Source organism: Haemorhous mexicanus, chromosome 1 (genome assembly GCF_027477595.1).
Source record: "Haemorhous mexicanus isolate bHaeMex1 chromosome 1, bHaeMex1.pri, whole genome shotgun sequence".
Lineage (NCBI taxonomy): Eukaryota > Metazoa > Chordata > Aves > Passeriformes > Fringillidae > Haemorhous > Haemorhous mexicanus.
Genome location: NC_082341.1, coordinates 16972035 through 16992667, shown reverse-complemented (window position 1 = coordinate 16992667; position 20633 = coordinate 16972035). Strand labels below are relative to the sequence as shown.

The 20633-nt window shown below is 37.5% G+C and overlaps 1 protein-coding gene across 1 annotated transcript in view; it reads left to right on the top strand.

Annotated features, from left to right (window-relative positions):
• MYO3A (myosin IIIA) overlaps window positions 1-20633 on the top strand; it is a 104493-nt gene that overhangs the window by 20359 nt on the left and 63501 nt on the right. The window contains exons 3-7 of the mRNA XM_059869732.1: window positions 2484-2588; window positions 3353-3452; window positions 17321-17397; window positions 18645-18790; window positions 20468-20533. Of these exons, the coding sequence (XP_059725715.1) occupies window positions 2484-2588; window positions 3353-3452; window positions 17321-17397; window positions 18645-18790; window positions 20468-20533 (494 nt within the window). The remainder of the gene's footprint in view (window positions 1-2483; window positions 2589-3352; window positions 3453-17320; window positions 17398-18644; window positions 18791-20467; window positions 20534-20633) is intronic.

Sequence of the window (20633 nt, the reverse complement as noted above, 5' to 3'; positions counted from 1 at the left end):
AGAAAAGACGTCCTGTGTGTGTGCAAGAACCTGTGTCTATAACATCCTCAGATGAACTCTGTCTAAGCAGCCACCCTGCCCTGGGAGTTGGTGGAGGATTTCCATGGTGGTAGGGCTGACTTCTGGGTTCTTTATTTCAAGACCTTTTTAGCTGACCTTTTATATACCCAGGTTCAGTTTTTGTTTTGTCTAAAATAATCACAGTTTTAGGGTCTTACCTTACCTGATGTTTTCAGTAAGTTTTATCTTACAATGCAGATATTTATCTCATAATGAGGATTTATATCTTATGAGAGTAGTAGAAAAATTAGTTAGAGCAACATGGGAAAATTAGTATTGCTGACCCAGGCAAATAAGTTCAGTGTTGGCTTTGCTGCCTAAGCATTAAAGAGGGTGATTTCTGAGGTGCAGTTTCTCCCTTCTTTTGCCTACGAAAAGAATATATTAATTTCTGCATTGGTTTTCTTTACATTGAATAGGTATACAGCTCTGTAAAGAAAAAAGATCCATCTGTTAGAGGCAAAATATAATATGAGATAATGAAGAAAAATAATTTGAAGAATATAATATATGTAATGTATTTCACAATTGGTTTGTTAGTTGTCAGACAGTTTCAGTGCTCTGAATTCAAGAGCTTTAAATTAACCAGAATTTTCATAATCCTTTTGATTTGATTAAATATGTCAGTGATGTGCCAAAGTTAAAATGATAGAAACACTGAAAAAAAAGTCATTGTGAAAAAATAACTAACTTGAAAAAGTCGGTGAAGAAGGCAGACCAGCATGGCTAATGACAATAAATGAAATCCTGCTTGGGAATCTTATCCTTATCCAGCAAAGCATTTAATCCCATCATTTAAGCATATGAGTTCTTCCCTCTCTAAGCATGCATATTGTCTCACTTAGGTAAGGGTGAGGTTAAGTGAGTTCCAGGACTGTTGCCATAGAGCTCAGCCCCTGTCAGACCAGAGCCTTTGCTGTCCTGATGGGGGACACATCTTGCAACAAGAGTTTTGTATTTAATGGCATTTCTGTAGGCATTGCTGTGGTATAAGTTCAGTGCAGCCTAGGGGTTTCAAAGGTAGTCAGATAATTATTGTTATGTTTGGGTACAAAGGGATAAAAAATGCTTCTTACTGTAAGGTGCAAGTCTTTTTTTAATTGCAGCACAGAAAAAATGTAGGGGTAAAGAAGAACAGATGAAAAATACAAATATAGAAAAGAATCTGATGTCTAGAATTCTGCAGTTGAAAGGTTTTACTGGTAAATTATGCTCTTGATATGAATGTACTTCAAATGTAGTGCAAAGGAATTACTGTTTTATGCTGCATTGTTAAAATATCTTACATGGAAATTTAGTTTCATGTGAAAAGCTACTAGATGATAATACTGTGTAAGAATAAAAGTTTATTTTACTGTTTTATTGGAAGCAGCTACTCCTTTACAGAGACAAATGGCTCTTCAATCAATGAGTATTGTCAGGTGCATTATGGATAGTTTAAGGGCTTAAGTGCCTATTTCATCTTTGCAGACGTGTAACTCCTACAGTAGTAGGTACCCACTAAAGTTACATTGTTGCTTCTTCCAGCAGAAAAATTGCAAATTATAAAAATGAACATATGAAGTACTGCAGTCTAAACTAATCTGCTGGTAATGTGTGCTCACTATCATTTCTAGAGAGCAAGACCAGCTCTCTTCTTCCCACATATATGGGACAGGACAGGGGTTTGCAGGAGTCTGGCTGGGTTCTCTCCTCTGCAGAGTGTGAGAGGATTGTACAGAGCAGACTGTGGCTCTACATCTGGAACAAGGAGCTGACAGGGTTGATGCAACAAGTGCTATAATTAATCCTACACCCACAGCACACCTTGTTTCAGTGGGAGACTTTTCTTTCCACAGTGCTTTCATCATATTCCACAATGTCTGTGCCTTGTGTAGCACTTCTCCCTGTGCTAGGAATTAAGTGCTGCTTGGCAAAAAGGGCAGCTTTACCCTTGGTAGATTTCACGCTGGGGAAATTTCTCTGCTGCCTGTCTTCTGATGCCTTAAATCCATTTTTTTTGTACATAGCTTTTGTACCTGAGAATTGATGTTGTAATAATCTGCATTGGCAGTAAGTTCCCCATGATGAATATAAGAAGCAATTAGTATGCCCCACAAAACATGCCTTCACAGCTAATTTATTGCATTGTAATCTACTTCTGTTTCAGTGAAAAGCAGTCATGGATATATGAAAACAAAGAGATACACTACTATACTTGTGTTTGGACAAGAAGAATTAAATGCAGAAAGTAGTGAAAAATAATTTGCCAAAATTGCTGTGTATGTTGTTTGTATAAATAGTAGACTTAAGGACAGATTTGTCGTTTGTCAGTTTAGTAGAATCTCATTTGGCTAGAGATACAAAAAAATACTGAAAATGAAAACCAGATGGCTACTCCAACACTCCTTAATTCCTTTTTGTATTCCCCTTATGTTTTGTAGCTGTGCAATGGTGGATCTGTGACTGATCTTGTGAAGGGATTTCTGAAGAGAGGAGAAAGGATGAATGAGCTTATAATTGCTTACATTTTACGTGAAGCTCTGATGGTAAGATAAGCTTTCAATGACAGGACAGTCAATATTCAGCTCATACATTTTTCTTTAAATGAATGAAAATCATGTCCCCACTAATACAGCTTACTATCTTGTATTATAGCAGTGTTTAATGAAATCAAGCAATGTGTAAGTAGGATGGTTCTTTTTAAGCAAGCAAGGTAAATAGCAGTTAATCTGTTCATTTCACTATTAAGAGAATGAAAATTGATTTCTGACCATTGATCAATTTTGTTGCAAATACGGTTCAGCATCAAAATTGCATTTCTTTTAAGAAATAGCAGAAATACTATCAAAATACTGTTCACCTCCTATGTCTGGATCCAAACTATTTTTAAAGTAAAATAATCCACATATCTAGCAAATTCAAATTCTGCTACAAGAATTCGGTTCTGCTCATAAGAGTCAACTTTCTTTATCATTTTCTTACAAATAATATTTTACTTTCTCTGGTGGAATTTAGGTCTTAGTAGTTTTCTTTGAGTTTATGCTCTAAAGGTATTATATGTAGGTTTATAGTGATATTCTTCTGCTTTCATCTTAAAATTTCTGTTTGTCATCAAGTGGAGCAATGAAAGCATATTTTTCCTTGTCATGTGGCAAGTGGTTTTGCAGTAAGAATGACAGCCCTGTGGTTTTGGATTTAAAAAAATGTTTCAAGTATTTTTCATACTTTTCCCATACCTTGTTGTTTCTGCAAATGTAATATGGAGAACAGAGCTGTTGTTAAAAGTTCATGTTTACATCTTGCCTTCCAGGGACTTCAGCACTTGCATGAAAACAAAACTATCCACCGTGATATTAAGGGAAATAATATCCTTTTGACCACTGAAGGAGGAGTCAAGCTTGTGGATTTTGGTATGTTATGTTTACTTATATATGCAATGTTTTACGCCTGAAGTATGGAAAATAGAGTAAAGAAACCAGAAAATATTAACTGTGTTAATTGTTGGTTAAAATTCACTTGGTTAACCATTGTTACTTTTTTAAACTTGATAGGTATTTTAGTAATTTTGGTAATGCTGTTTCAATAGCATGGCTAAAAAGCAGGAGTTATAATACGGTGGTGGTAGTGCCAAATGCCTTGAGGCACAGAGTAAGTGAAATAGTAAAGCAAGAATAAAGGATTCAAAATAAGGTTGGTGTTCAGTTCCTCCAGGAACCACACACTGGTTCAGTGAAATTAGAAGCTGTTAGTAAAAAGCTTCATGTTTTATATGAGAGCATTTAAAACTTAATAGGTATTGTGAAGAATGGGAGAGCTCCACCTCAGACACATATACTTCCTTTATTTGATTTAAAACAAAACAAGAGATATTTGAAGGCAGCAGAGGAGGAAATATTATACAGGTAATCCCCCCCTTTCTAATCTGGGAAGACAGATTTTGGCAAATCTAAATCTGAGAATTGGCATTAAAAGGGTCAGTTGAAGCCTGTTAGGCCTAAAAGGATCCCCGAATGCTCCCATCTTTGGTGTCACCACAGAAAGGGAAGAGGAGAGGCATGGATAAGTGGATGTAACCTCTTATTTATCAGCAATACCACAGTCACTTGCCTAAAAGGTTAGGTTTGACTCTTGTTTCATATGAGGGGTATAAAATTTGCATTGCTTGTTGTTATGAACTATTATTTTCACATAGAACACTGCCTTTTTGTGTTAAAAGTAAATTTATTGGTCACTGTTTCACAGCAGACAACTGTAAATATATTTAATTCAGCAGATGGAAAATACTTGTTTTTCCTTTGCCCTTCTATTTTGTTAATGATTCTGATTTAATTGATACATAACAATTGTTTAAACTAATCATGGGATTTTAACTCTCTTTCCAGCCAGTAGGTTGTATTTATGGAACTCTCATGACTTCACACACAAATTCCCAAAACTGTTGGAGTTAGTAATTATTTTGAAATGTCATGTATTTCTTTTTCATTTCTCAGATAAAATCTTCCATTGAAAAATCTTTGTATTTCCTAAATTATCTGCAATATACTTACTAGTATTTTCTGGTAGTCTGGAAGTTTGTTGTGAGGCAAAAATCAGTATTTTTGCACAGAGGCTTTTAATTTGTTGTGGAAAAAAAATTTTAAGGTGCTGGAGGCAATTAGAGGATCAATGCTTCTGAAAATTAAATCACTTATGCAGATATCAAAACTTACAAGCTGTAGGGATGAGGACCTGAATTCTTTATTCCCCAGTTACTGCAATCTCCTGATAAGGCTGTAATTGAAAAATAATTTTCAATTCTTATGGGAAAATTGTGATGCCAAAATACAGATTAGAACAGGCACAAGAAACAAATATACCTACACACACATTTATGTGGGCTCAAAAGGGTCCTGTAATAGCTGCAGTCCATCCTCTCAAAGGAATATACAAATGGCACTTTAACTTCGGAGTAGATTGATATTTTCCTGGCTTTCCCCCACCTCCCCAGGAAGAAAAACCATCTGAAGCCAATAATGAGTAGTTTCAGATGGAATAAATTTATAGTCTTCATAAAATCATCATGGAAGATGTACCATTCACCATTCAAGCAGCTGCTTAAGGTATTCAGCTGGGTTTTGTGGGATTTGTGTCTTCTACTTAAGGGGATTTAATCCCACATTAATCAGATTCCAAGATCATTTTTTAGCCAGGAATGTGAGTTGATGAAAATCTCTCATGTTGGCATTGCTACAGACTGTTGTACATAAACATTTATTGGATTGGGGACTTAAACTCAGCCATCTTTTATTATACAAGTCTATAAAATTGACAGGCTACAGAGTAAGACAGACATGGAGGTATAGTGTCCTTTCCACCCAGTAAATACTCACAGGAAGCAAAATTTTTGATTTAGGCTGATCCAATTATTACATGGGGCAAACAAACACAAAAAATTCCAAGCCAAATAATCACATCACCCTTTCTAGCATGCACACACCTTTTCTGTGTGGAGAGGGGAACAGAGTCAGGGAGCCAAGGACTCCTTCAACCACCAAACACACATGACCAAGGCAGTGAGCCTTTCCCAAGATGACTTTATCTGCACCATCCTCTTGCATGCTGGATGCTGATGAGGTGTTCCTAAAGAAGCCTTTGCTGTCCTCCCCTGATACTATTTATGGTGATTTTCTTCTAAACATAAACCTTATGTCTAAAACATGGGGTTGTGAAGTGCCTTAAGGAACACAAAACTAGAAAAATACCTATTCTTAGTCTGCGTGTGCTGTGCAATCACTTAGCTTTTTTTGTCCTCTTTTTAAAGTACATTTAGGAACATTTCAAGAGTCATAAGTGAAAAAACAGTTACCTTCTAGTGAATTGAATCATGTTTGAAAATGGCCTTTTTTTTCCCTTCATTGCTTTTGTATCCTTTGGACTTGGTGTATAGTGTTCTGCCGTGGTGAGTCCTTCCTTGCACAGCGGTACAAACCTTTCAGTAGCTTCATTTTGTGACACAATTAATACACACTGCGTTGTGGCCATTGTATCATAGGTATTTATGTATGCTGAGACCATAGTTTGTGAACACTGCACAGTCTATAATGGATAACCAGCACAACACCCTTATGGAGAAGTAAATTACTTTAATTCCCAGTTAACAGCTGGGGATCTGAAACTTTGAGAGACGGAGTTGCTTGAGGTGACACAGAAAATGTAGGGAAAAAATCTTCCAAAATTCAGGCTAACTCTCTGAAAGGTTTGCCTTTCTAAAGGTACTGACAGTTAAAGAGATAGACTTTGAAAGAATACCACAGCCCCACAGCCATGCCTCACTCAGACTGCTTTGATGAATGAAATTTTTGCTTTCCCTTAAAATTCTGCTGCAATATTGTTTAATCACCCAGTAACATTCTCGTATCTAAGAAACAATCCCAATATAGATTAATGATTAAATCAAGTCAAATACCTAAAGGAAGCCTAGAAGAAAGTTGGAGAGAAACTATTTACAAGAGCATGTAGGGACAGGACAATTGGAATGGCTTCAAACTGAAAAAGAGTAAATTTAGATTAGATATTAGAAAAAAAAATCTTTGCAGTGAGGGTGGTGAGGCAGTAGAGCAGCTTTTTGCCCAGAGAAGTTGTGGGTGCACTGTCCCTGGAAGTGTTCAAGACCAGGTTGGATGGTCTGGATGGGCCTCTGAGGAACCTGGTCTAGTGAACAATGTCCCTGCCATGGCAGATGAGTTTGAACTAGATGATGTTTAAGGTCCCTTGCAACCCAGGCCATTCTGTAACATCCCACAACAATGCTTCTGGAGCTCAATTGCTTATCAAGGAGCTGTCAGATAAAGTTTTAGTTTAAACTGTCCAACGCACAAAAATTTTGAAATACTATTACCAGGGATGCATTCTCTGGTCTTGCATCCATCCAGTATGATAATTTAGATTAGCAGAGAGAAACAAAAATTATTTTTATTTTTTACAGAAAATGAGTACCAGCTAAGGGGATCTACTGTGAGAATGTCCACTGATCACAGATTCAGTCTATAAAGTCATTAAAATTCTAAATACATTAATAGTCCATATTTTCTTTGTAAGACAAGGCTGACTGAAGGCAGTTTCACTACCTGAACATTTGTGGGAATTAGCTCCTAAGCTGTTCTGATAAAAAAGCTTTGAGGTAGGATGTTCTGCCTCAGAATTGCAGCAGTTAGGCTTCAAGCAAGGACACCTTCTACCACGTTAAATAGTTGCATTATATTCAAGTGTAGCTGCTGTGTTTTCAGTATAAGATAGAGATTTGATAGAAAAATATACATTTACATTAGCTTTGTCATAGCACTTTAAAGAGTGACTGCTATGTAATCTGGTGTATAGAAAGAACTGGAGGCAATAAGGTGTGAATTAAATTCTTTTTTTTGATAAATATTCCCAATTATATTCAGTTTCTTATTACTGTTCTGTGAAGAAAGTCTTTTACATCTGTTTCAGAACTTTGGTGGCACACAGCGGATTGATGTTAAGAGGACAGATTTCAAATGAAATTTTAGCCTCTAAAGGTGCAGGAAATTAATGTAACTAAATTTAAAGAAATTAATTTAATGCCAGATACCTTTTGAAATTCAAGTGACAAATTTATATGAAGACTTTTCTGCCTAAATATCTAAGTGTCTGATCTTTTTTCATCAGTTCTAAAACTGGCCTGGAGTCACTTGAACACATAGCACACCTCATCTGTAGTAAAAATTCATACATTCATCTACATCTTATAATGTGCAACCAATTTCATGGGATACTAAGGGTGTAACATCTGCTTCTGCTGATGAATACTTGCTTCTTTGGATAGTCCCTCTCAATTCAGTTTCTTTTCTTGAAATCAGGATGCTACACAGGGCCTTTCATGCATTAATGTCAATCTAAGCCACAGCTCTATAATGTGCATTTTCAAAATGGGAGAAGAGAAATTTATTATTATTGTTGTTGTTGTTGTTGTTGTTGTTGTTGTTGTTACTTTAACTTTGGTCTGAAAAAGTCTGAGTGACATTTTATTTGAAATTATTTGAAATTATTTCTGAAATACCCTGCCATTTCAATGCTTCTGGGAGCTCAAAAGCCAGGGATTTTCATGCTTATATTTTTATCAAAGAGGATCCTAGAGGACACAACTCCCTATCAGCAAACTAGACAAGTTGCTGATGTCTCAGAAGCCATGGAGGAAAGAACCATTTTTCCACTAAAAGTTATGTGAAACACCTATGATCACATGGCAAAGTGATTCTTATAGCTAAAAAGAGGAGACTGTAATGCTGATGGAAAATTTCCCTTTAGCTATATTTTTGAGGGTTGACCTTTAGGCTGATAGTCTTTACCAAGAGACAGGTAGCTCATACTTCTTCAGGACTATTGAAACCTGCTCTCCCAGACTAGAAATATCTCAGGATGAGCAGCTGTTGCCTTGGAAGTGTCCAGAAAAAACCATAAATTATACTCCCCCACTTAAGAAATGCATATTTTTCCAGTAGCACTGTTTCTTTCTGAAGGCCATGCCTGTCTGAGCATCAAACATACTTTCATACCACATGTAATTAGACCTTTGCTGTTATTACCAGGTAAGGTCATTGGGAAAAAAAGTCTGACATCTAGATGGATATTAGAAATATTCAAGTACCTGTAAGGAAAATAAAATGTGGGTGGACTCATTAAATCTTTAGAGTTCAAGCCTGCTTTTAGCCACGAGCGATCCCATGATTCCTCATAGTTTGCCCAGTAATGTAACTGTGGGGAAAGGGATATTGGAAAGGGTTGGCCCTGTCCATTTCCAGTTTCTTCTTAGGTGTTTTGTTAATAGTACCTAAGGCTCTCCTTCACTAGAGGCTCTGGATAAGCAATGCATAGGAAAGATCCATGTTTTTTAATATGTAAAGGAGGTTCCAGTGGAAAACATGGAAAAAAGGTAATGCAATCTCACTGCTGTTGGCAGATGGTGGAAAAATACAAGCTGTGTTGCTGCAGTTAACAGAATGTCTTCAAGTGTCCCTTTAGCACTGTGGATAAATAGGTTGCATAATTAAAACATGTATTGTAGTATTAATGGAATATATAGTGAAGGTAGGGTGATTTTCACACTTTAAACATACTTAGTTTGCATTTTTCTGCTTTTGTGTCAGTGTTGGATGTAGAAGCTGTGTGTGAATATTGTCTTGGCGTTCCAAATGCAGTTTCAGATATCCCACTTTGCATATAGCTAGCACAGTTTTATCATGGACAGTAGCCAGGGTCAGCTAGGGATTTACCCTGAGTACAACTCATTGGGGGAAGAATGAGTTGGGGAAGGGAATATGTATTGCTCTATTTAGACATATTGATATTGCTTTGTTTAATACTTGAACTATTGCTTCTATGTAGTTTGGGAACTGATGGAGGTCAGCTTTTGTGTTTGGAATGTAATTGTGTTATTATTTTGCTATGGAGAGAATGATCATTCTTCTTGAAAGCTATTTGAAGTATTTCAAAGTTAAGAAAAAAAGAAATCTTAATACTGGCATTCCTAGATGGCCTTATTATTCTTCAAAATTTCTATTTGATGAAACTAGTCAATGGCAAGACATTGTTTTGGTAGTGTATTTTAAAATTAATTATATGTTTACTTTAAAATATATTCATAATTTCATTTGGGCAGTACTAAATGCAACTATTAATTTCATAATTCAATTGAGTCATTAAAATAAGTTTTTTGGGGTTTTTTCCTCTAGAAAGAGTTATTCTGCCAACATCCTGTATTGTCTCAGTGGTATACCACTTTTCCTTACAAATTATGGACTGTTAGTAGTGCTTTACCACTACTAGTGATCAATAACAGTTGATCAACATGAGTTAGAATACACAGGTGTTTCTGTTAAGTATTGTTCCATGATATCTATGCCTATTCTGATACAGAAATACAGGCCAAAATATTTAAAATTCTGTGAATGTGCTGAAAATGTTGAATTTTTGAAGTGTATCTGAGCCTGCAGCTGCTATAATGACAAAGCAAGAGAAGTAAAATCAGTAACACTGTACAGCACGTCCAAAACAATGGAGACAGTCTCCACGGAATAATGAGTCTGTGATACCACTGCATCTTGATAATTCCATCTCTTTAATTGTTCAGATCTCCTGGTTTTCTGATGCATTAGGCAGCTTTCTGCTGGTCTGGTGGGGGAAAAAAGCATCTGGAATCCCTGGTCAGAGGTTGGGCAGGGAACCCCAGCACTGGGTGTCATCCTTTCACCATGACACTTCACCGGTTCTCGCGTGGTTTTGCTGTGACACAGTGCTATGGCCATTCCTGACATGACCTAAATGACCACAAATAGCCTTGTTAGAGGCAGTTTGTTGGCTGATCACAGCTCAGCCTGGTAAGTGTCTGGGCCATGCGACATTGCGGAGGCCAAGAAGGCTCCCAGGGACTGTGCTCAGATTGCACGTGGCACAGGTGAGCCTGCAGCAGAGGGAGTCTAGAGCCACCTTGTGCTCAGAGAATTGGTTGAGAAGTCAGTTGTGAGTGATCCAAGTTTGAATGTTGGGGTATTTCAGTTTCTGTCGCTTTTAATATATATCATCATTCCCAGCTTTGCATGTCCTGCTGACATTGAAGAGGAGCTCAGCATGACCTTGAGTAGTATTCCAAACTTTTGTAGATGACCTATTCTGGAGTAGTCAGAATATCCTAGTGTGTTCTTTTGTGCTTGCCCTGCATTAGCTATAAATGCTGTCTGAATCATTCTGCAAAAATGAAACAATTAATTAATTTAATTTAATTTGAAAGTTCAAAAATAAAATCATTTTCTTTCTGCCCTTAGCTTACTTTGAGCAATGAGTCATAGCAAGACTTGTATTTGTCTTAGTCATTCTAGCATACATCCATAATAAAGCTGTCTGCTTCACTGGTTCAGATCAAAACCAGGCTGTTATTGTGTTGTCATTCCTGCATACCATATAGCATGACATTCACATGTTTCTGCTAAAATGCAGCAGGAGACATGGCAGAAGCCAATAAAAGTAAAAGACTTTAAAGAAAGCTTTCTTCGTGAGCAGCTTGTCAAACTGCTTTGAACCCAATCAAAGTAATAATTCCAAATTTTTCAACCCAGGGTTAGCAGGGATAAGATGGATTGCATTGACTTGAACTGTGAAGCTTTTTCATTGTTGAATGTTTAATTCTTTGTTGAAGGCTTAGTCCTGAAAATTTTTTTGGGGGGCCATGTTTGAATGAAAACCTTTGTGCTGTCCAGTAATAAAAAACAGAAATCATGTGGCCAAATGCTATATCCAGGATAAGCTGTTCACTTGGTCTTTCAAATATTTTCTTCTATTAATTCACATAAGGATGTCACTGGTGGCTTAAGCATTAAAGAAGCTTAATGCTGAAAGCTGGTGTCAGATGCCAGAGACACATGAAGTGAGAAAATAGCCCTTTCTGGCCAGCAAAGACTTCCACTTGGTTTGGTTATGGGTCACGAAACAGTCATCTCTTGAGGTTATTAGAAACTTTCTGGTCTCATCTGTGTATACTAAATCCCATTCATTTTTTACCTGAAGACTTATTTACACTGGAGTATTCCAGTCCCGAGGAAATTTAAATATTCTGTTCCAACAGCATAGGTGTTTCCAGGATTATCATAACAGGGAAACCATGTCATAAAACAATGAGAAAAATCTCCAGAGTTTTGCTAGTCATACAGGGAGAAAAAACATTCTTTTTGGGTGTCAAAGCAGCAGTCAGTTTGAAATGAAAGGTATAAGAAAGGCAGCATCTGAGAAGGAGGAATTTCCTCACCATCTTACTGCACCAGATTGTGTGTAGCTGTACAAGTCCCTGAGGCTCTAGAGAAGAGCAGCTCTCCTATCCAAGTACATCTGGCCAATTGTGCAACAGGACAACAAATGTTCCTGTGCATCCCTTTCAGGAAACCAGCTGAAGCCCTGAAGCATGAGATTTGATTAGAGTCATTGGTGGTGTGATGCACTGAACTGGCAGGAGCATGTGGAGGGGAGTCTGGTCACCTGCTCTACTGGAGGCCCAGTCTGTAAAATGAAAGATCTTGGATTTATTAGAGAAAGAAGTTGTATTAAACCCTTTTGTTTAAAAACAGATTATATATCTCACAAACGTTGTGAAAATTCTGCTTTTTTATTTAGGGCACTGTTCGTCATTTTATTATCAGCATGTACCTTTTAATGATTCTGTATCAGATTTAGGATTTTAATTATTTTCCTTCTGTGCTTAAAAATATCTTTTCTTTGTCTTGAAAGCTTGTGGTGAGTTTACCTTGAAAGCCACTGGACTTTAATTTCATTAACATCCGTTTATATTCATATTTAATATACCCGGTATTTGATAGTACAGATTAATTTTCCCTTTTACTCCTGTCACTTGGTTTTATAGTAAATGCCATGGATTTTTCATCTCCCAGGGAGTTTATATATATGGTTTTCCTGGATATTAAGCTTTTGATCTTTCTGAGCCTTTTGGTTATCTTTAGGATATGTCTATTTCAGTTAAAAATTTGCATCTACAGTATGTGTTTTCCTGAGGGTTTGGGAAACCCTAGTTTTCAACAGTAAAACACTATGTACATCAAAATACACCATGTACATCAAAATAATACAGAAAGATGGAGAATGTGGACAAAGGACATGGAAAAGGTGGAGGCACTGAATCTCTTCTTTGCCACTTTGTCTTAACTTGTAATCCCAGATCCTTGCAACCAGTGGGGAAGTTTGAAGCAAGGCAAATGTTCCTTCAGTAAAGGGGGATCAGGTTAGAGAGCATTTAAAGTCCATGGGGCCTGTTGGGATGCACCCAGGAGTGCTGAGGGAACTGGCTGATGTCATTGCAAGATCACTGCCAATAATCTTTGAAACATCTTGGAGATTGGAGGAGATTCCTGAAGCAATGAAGAAAATTATTTTCATTACAATCTTCAAGAAAGACAAGAAGGAGGTTTCAGAGAACTATAGTCTGGTCAGACTCACATATGATCTCCATCACAGAAGGTGAGCCAGTAATCCTGGAAATAATTTCTAAACTATGACAGACAAGAAGGTGATTGAGAGGAGGTGGCATGGATTTATGAAAAGCAAGTCATGCTTCCTCATAACACCTTCCAACATAAAATACTGCTGAAAATTCTAATACTTTTGACTCATCATTTCAACTTTGTTTCCTATTTCTTTATTTCCATCTTATAGGTCAGAATCTGATTTTTAGTTCGAGACTTAATTTGAGCCCTTATCACTGACCAGAAGTTCTCAAGCATGCTTTTCACACAACAGCTCACTGTTGAGCTGTATAGTATCTGTGCTCTTTTAATTTAGAAGTTTACTTTTGGGGTCAGTTTATAATCCATAAGGAATTTTCAATATTGATATTATTTCAAAAAGGTTCTAAACTGTCTGTTGTAAAGTTGTCAAACCCACCATTTGTGTCCTTATGGTCTGTTAGTTACATACCTGGAGTGTTGTGATGTTTGCCATTTGGACTACCAGAATTGCCTTGGTTTAATATTGGTCTTTCCCTGTTGTCGTTTGTCATTTTGTAGTATGAAGGAATTGCATGATTGAGGTTTTTCTTAGCATTTTGTATGCATTTCAGCTGACCTCTCTGAAATATTCTGTCTGGATATGTATCATTACACCAATACAACCTGAAATAAGTAAACAAAGAAATCAGGGTCAAGGGTATCAGCAATTACAGAGGAACTGAGTTATAACTCCACCACTGTTGAGAGGGAAGGAGCTACTTCCCTATCTGTGTCCTGACAGAAGTAGTGGCTTCTTCTCCAAGTGAAGCTTAAGGTGCTAAAGAAAAACCTGGGACCATAAGGACTGGCTGCCTCCAGATCTACTAAAAAGGTAGAATTATAAAAGACTGACGTCACACCTTTGGGCAAAGAGATGTGGAAGGAGAGGCCACTTTTTGCATCGTACAACATGGAACAAGAATGGCAAAACATACCTGCCAGAGAGCTTGAGGGGGATGCAGTGTGAAACACTGCTGCTGTTATCCATCTGTTTCCCTAGGAGATTAAAAAAAGATTGGGAAATTATTCAAAGTATTTTGGCCTGTCTAGATCTGTAGGGTTAACAGTGTGAGCAGTTTTTGGTCCAGACACTATCTTGAGGAATGATGGAATTACATGTTCTTAATCTACAGAAGATCACAATGAGGATGCTTTGGTAGTGAAGTGTACACTGAAGGCACAAATAAAGAAGGAAGAAATAGCTAAGGGAGTGTAAGCCCTTGGGGATAAGGCCAAGGTCATTATATATGAATGCAGTCTCCCTGCTGTGTGTCAAATGGGAGATTAGTACAATTTACTAGGGCTGGCCCTTCCTTCACTAGCATCAGGCACTAAAATGGGCATACTGCTGTCATAAAGGGATGTTGTACAGCCTCCCAGTTTAGATCATAATGTCTGCTCAGACTGGGCACTGTGAGACAAGTCTTTCCTTGGGAACTTATATGGAACTAATTTCTGCCCTGTTTTTCTTTTATTGAGTGTTAAGGTCAGAGGCAGATGGCTTTACTTGCAAGGGTATTTCAATATGCCTGTTTTCACAATGAAAACTTTGAAAAATACTCATAGTGTAAGTGTCCTGATTTTCAGTTTTTATTAGTAAAATGGTGCTTGAAAAAAATAAGAAGAAGTGCAGCTGTTTGCACAATATTTTCTTTTTGGTGTGCTTTGGTACTATTAATGCATGTATTTATAAAGCTCTTAACTTTCATGAGAAAAAATAATTCATATGTAATAAACCATCATTTTATGACATCTTTTAGATTTTCTTAGGATAATATTTGGCTCATTTTGCAATAAAGCAGTAGTAAATGGGAAGAGGTGGAGCAAGATGGTTTTGTTTGAAAATATTTAGGTTAAAAAAGTGGCCAGCTATATGCTTGACTGGTTACTGAAATGCTGGAAGAAATGTTACTAAGTGTGGAATTACATCATCTTTCCTCTATACACAGAAAAAGCCCAAGGAAATATCATTTGTCATAAGACCTACGCTGCATAATCTAAAATGCCACTTTAATGCTGAGAGCAAAAGGATTAAAAAAACCAACCACACAAAAAGCACACAAAACCCTCAAGAGCCTAAAGAAAGTCGTGAGCAATTCAAATTAAATCAGTTTTTTACTGAAATGAAACAAGGGTGAGGAGGAAAAAATCTGCAGTTCATTTAATAATTACATTTTGAAGATTGTAGTGCATAGACAGAGAAGATTGAACACATTAATGTACCTTTTATATTTTTGTTCCTTATCTCTACAGAAAGTTATGATTATTTATAAAATCTGACACTGGAATCATAAAAATATAGTCAGTGTCTTTCTTTGCCTGCACATCTGAATCACGTATCCTTGTCCAAGACTGCAAAAAAAGAGCTTTGCACAGGGGACTCCCTCAACATGGAGGAAGGGAGAGTAGCCTTAGCTCCCTCTGAAATTAAGGGTCTCACATAATAATGTCTGTTGGCATCCCTGCAGTGGTTTCAGAGCTGAGGTGATGTGTGACATGTTTTTCTGGGAGCTCAGAACAGCCACAGACTCTGTGAGCCGGAAACTGGATCTCAGACAACTCCTTGAGATGGCAAAAACAAAGCCCCTGCTTAGCTGAGTAGAAGTAGGATTGATGGACTTTGTGCTAAGACTCACACTGTCCTGCTTTCCATGCATAACACTGTGTACTGGACTTTCTGCAGACATAAAGAGAGAAAACGATGGAACTTTCTCAAGGCTGGTTTAGACTAGAGGGAGGCAGCCACAGTGGTTGCATTTATCTCAAAGGAACAGGCGGGGTATTCCTTGCAGTCTTTATTTTCAGATGGTGCATACTTTTCTGTGAGAGCCAAATGCAGATATTTAATGAATCAGAACTGAATATGTAGCTTTAGAGTGAAAAAACAAATCAAGCCTCTCTATGGTTTCTTACCTATGCTGAAAAAACCCCAAAACAGTCAAACCTTGCCCAGAGACAGGTTTAGTTAATATTCCCATTGGATAGTTTATGTGAATTGCTCTTGTTATGAACTGTCTGCAGGCTTTTCAGGAAGAGAAGGTCAAGCATTTTCAAACCAGGCAATACAGAGTTGAAACTGGAGCTTCATGTGTTTCAGAACAATGAAATGGAGCTCACAGAGTGAAACCAAGTCATTTTACATTTTAAAGAAAAGGCAGATGTATGAATGAAGGCAAAATAAGTGAGCTCCAGTGTCAGTCAGACTGAGGCTGGAGCATGTGTATATAGAGCACAGAACCTTTCTGGCCATCTATAGCATCAGCTCTTCTGAATATGCCTCTGGTGGACCTCACTGTTGGCTATTACTCAAATCCATAATAGTTTAGGACTTCCTAGCTGAAGGGCTGTTTTTCTCCATGTGTGGACTTCACTGGTACTGGTGACTCATAAATCCATAATAGTTTGGGGCATGCTGGCTGAGGGGCTGTTTTTCTGTGTTGTACTGTCCCCTCTGCTTGCACTAGAGCTATTTCCAACCAGTACACTCTTGTTTTTTAAGGAAGGAAATTGATGGCAGGCTGCTCAGTATTGTGTTGTAGCCCACTTGAATTTCTAATATTTCAGTGTCTTTTAGCTCAAAACTGCAAGGAATCATTGAACTTCAGAGTCCACTTTCCAACCCTTGCCCTGAAATAGTTAATTCCCTAAACTGCAGCTCATATTGCAAAGCTGATTTACAGGATTGTTGCTTTGAGAATGTGATTTGAGCATGGAGAGACTTCTGCTTTTGTAAGAATTTTTGAGGTTTCACTGTTTTGTTTCTTTTTTATGGCAGAGCAGTTAAGAGATGAGAATAGGTATCTTTTGCAGTGTTAACTTTATATATATATATATATATATATATATATATATATATATATATATAATGAAACAGAGGGTTAGTGTTAGTAGTGAGCATTAGAAGGTGTGGAAGGTACAGTACTTTTCCACCCTCCCTAAGGTGTTTTACTGCTCTCCTAAAACAGGAAATAGAAAAGCTTTAATTAACCAGTCAAAATATATGGAGTCCGATTACTAATCAAATGCTTATTTGGGGCTAAGTCCCGGTCCTGCTGAAGCCACTGGAAAAAAGGATGCAGAGAACCTTTCAGGGCTGGGCCTCTCTTTCCAGAGAACTGGAAAGATGTATCTGAGATTCAGCTGTGCAGGAAGCATGACAAGACGAGGATGTCACCCTTCAGAAGGGTTGTCTTGGATGAAACTGCTCTGATGATAGCTTCCCCTCCTTCTTCCAGGTGTGTCTGCTCAGCTGACCAGCACTCGTCTCCGTCGGAACACCTCCGTGGGCACCCCGTTCTGGATGGCTCCAGAGGTCAGGTTTCAGAACATTTTGTCACTGGTACTCGAGCTGCTGTATTCTGCATTTCTGCTCTTTGTCTGGTCCTTTTACCAAGTGAAACAGCAATGTCCTTTTAGAAAGTGTTTTAAACCTTTCTGTTTTACATGTTTGCAAGAATTAAGTTAAAATTAGGTTTGTTTTTGAAATTACAAGATTAAAGGCAAGGAGCAAGACTCTGAAATGCTTACTAAAATGTTAAAGAATATAGAGTGCTACTATTGGTACTTTCCAGCCTTTCAAGCTCTGAAACTATAGATATCTCCCCATGGATTGAAGGAGCCCAGGGTTGTACTGTGACAAATTATAGCTTCTATTTTTTTACTTCTGCACCTGGAAAGTTTTTGATAGTATATATCCATACTTGCTTCAGCAAGAAATGGAAAAGGGTATTATGAATGAAGAAGACACACTATGATTCTGTGGAGGTTTTTCCTGTCTGAAATTGAAGCATATGCAGATATATTTTAAGCGGAGAAAGGAAAAATATTTCCTTTTAAATAGGCTTATCTACTTAGAGTATTTGTGTGCATACAAACACATGGAAGTACATCTGTTTATAACACATGAAACTGGTCTGTTTGTACATATTTATTTTTATCAACATACACATAGGTCTAGCCATTTAACTAATGGTACACATGTGGGTTTAGATCTGCACCTAATGGGATGAAAAATTCTAGGTTCATCCAGCATTATGGATAAGCTGAAATGTATTTGAAGGTAAATACTTTGCTGTGATCTAATGAAGTAGTCCAGATCTGGAAATCTGATCTGAAATTGATCTGGAAATTGGCTGATTTAGTTGAATAAGGACCCAGTAAGAGATAGTAAATCCAGCTTCTGCTTTCCTGATTGTTTCAGTTCATAGAGAGAGCAGTATACTTACAATAATTACTTAGCAAGACTAATCCATATAAAGAGTTGTAGGGTTCTTGTACTTCCTTTGTTATGGGATGCAATTTGTTCAGCTGAAAAAGGCATGGATTTGTACCCTTTCTCCAAATCAGAGAACATCTGGCTGTAGAATGTGGTGTTCATGGACATCTGCTTTCTCCAGTTGAAACATTTGGGTGGGGGGTTTGGCAATTGGATGGATGCTTTAGCTTTCCAAATGTGTGCAAATCTGTTTATTTCACTGAGTAATCTGTAAGAGATTCCTCCAGCTGTGGGTGTGCTCTTAAATGTGGACATTTAACCATCCCTGTCTTTTTCTCCGACAGGTGATTGCCTGTGAGCAGCAGCTAGACAGCTCCTATGATGCTAGATGTGATGCATGGTCACTGGGTATTACTGCAATAGAGTTGGGAGATGGAGATCCACCCCTTGCTGATTTGCATCCCATGAGGGCACTCTTCAAAATACCAAGGTAATAACTCGGTATTTTGTTTGTTGATGGGTTAGACTGAACTTCAAGTAAAAAGTTTGCTTCCCAAAAGTTTGCTCTCTTCAAACTTAGACCATGTAAGTTTGTGGACTTGCTTTATATTATTTGTACTAGGAGGTAGGTTTAAGATACTTGGCCCAGTTGTATTTTCTGCAGACTCTGCTTTAATGATGTGGGCACATTGAGAAGTTCAGAGCTGACTGTAGCTACTTTTGAGAAGAAGTCATAGGGCCTTCTCCTGAGTGAGCTGCTGCCACATGAATGAAGGACTTGCTTGAGTCTCATATATTCTGTTACAAAGAATGACATACAGGGTCTGAATATGCCTCTGTGGTGAACAGGTCCCATATGTGTCTTCAGGAGTTGTCTTCTATCCTTTGAAGCAAAGGTTGTTCCCCCACTCACGTACATTTAGGCTTCAGCATTTCATTAGCTTGTGCTGCTTCTAGCAGTTCCAGTGTTGCTGTCCTTGGGCAGTGCAAGTAGCAACTTATTTTGTGTTTTTTGCTTTGAAGCTGAAAATATAAGTACCCAAAGTGCCACTTATGGCATTTCAAAGAACATTAATCTCCAAGTCTATAGGTAATGATCATACAGTAGTAATTTGTAGATTTCATCCTAAGAACTGGAGCAGTACCACAACAGCTGAGCCCCACATATTATATGTAAGCACTTAGAGTCCTTTTCAGCCAAGACACCCAAATTAGTTTAGATAACCTTTAGGTTTAAGAAATCTTGGCTGACTTGGCACTGAGGCAGAGTATGAATGCTCTTCCTACCTTTGCTTGCTATGGAAAAAGCAGTTGCAAACTATTGTAGTCAGTCAGTGCAGCTAGGACTTCAAAAAAGCTTCTGGCTTATATTCTTACGAGTGCTGGGCACCTTCCTGTCCTGGAGTGATATAAGATCAATAACCTTTCATTTTCTTTAGTAAAACCTGAGAGCAATAGAGTAAACATTAAGCAGCACTTGAAGAAAAGCAGTTATGGTTGATTGAAAAGAGACAGAAGTCACCTTATCTATTGGCTGATCATTCCTTTTCTCTTCATGGCCATACTCAGTGAAAATGGCATTTTTGAATGGAAGAAGACTGTCAAGACCATTTCAACTAAAATAACACCTAGAGTAAACAGCTCTGACAATAGAAAAGAAAGCACTCACAATAGATCTGTATTTAAACCTTCACTTCTGATTATCTTCTGTTGCATGAGGAATAATTAATAAAAAACCAATTCTTTTGGACACGTTGTTCAGCAAGTTGATTAATTCAGTCCTTCTGAGAAAACTTAAAATAGAATTGCTTTTTAAAAATTCTCCTAAGAAAGTATATTGTTTCAGGCTTCAAAAACCGAACCTGCCATTACAAGTGAATAGTGATTAATGGGTTGTTACTTTAATTTCTTTTTATTGATTTTATTGAAAAAATCACAGTTATTCTTAGCTACACTTGGTAGATTATCTTGATGCTATTTCTCCTTTTTAGTTATGTAAAGTAGGAGAACCAATGAGGCATTGCATCATCTACCCATGCTCATTTTACCAGTGGAAATCAATATCTTTTTTCAGTGGCCTTCTAAAACTCATTACTCAGCCTGCCTTCACACATTGTTTTTGTCAAGTGAGTAGCTTATTAACTTATCACCACACTGACCTTTGCAGGAATCCTCCTCCAACGCTACAGCAGCCTGAACTGTGGTCACCTGAATTCAATGACTTCATTAACAAGTGAGTAACAACTGAGACTACTCTGGTTGAATATGGAACATGTGTAAATGTCATGTGTAAAATATCTTTTGTGGAAATCTGTTGCAACTAATACTCTCCC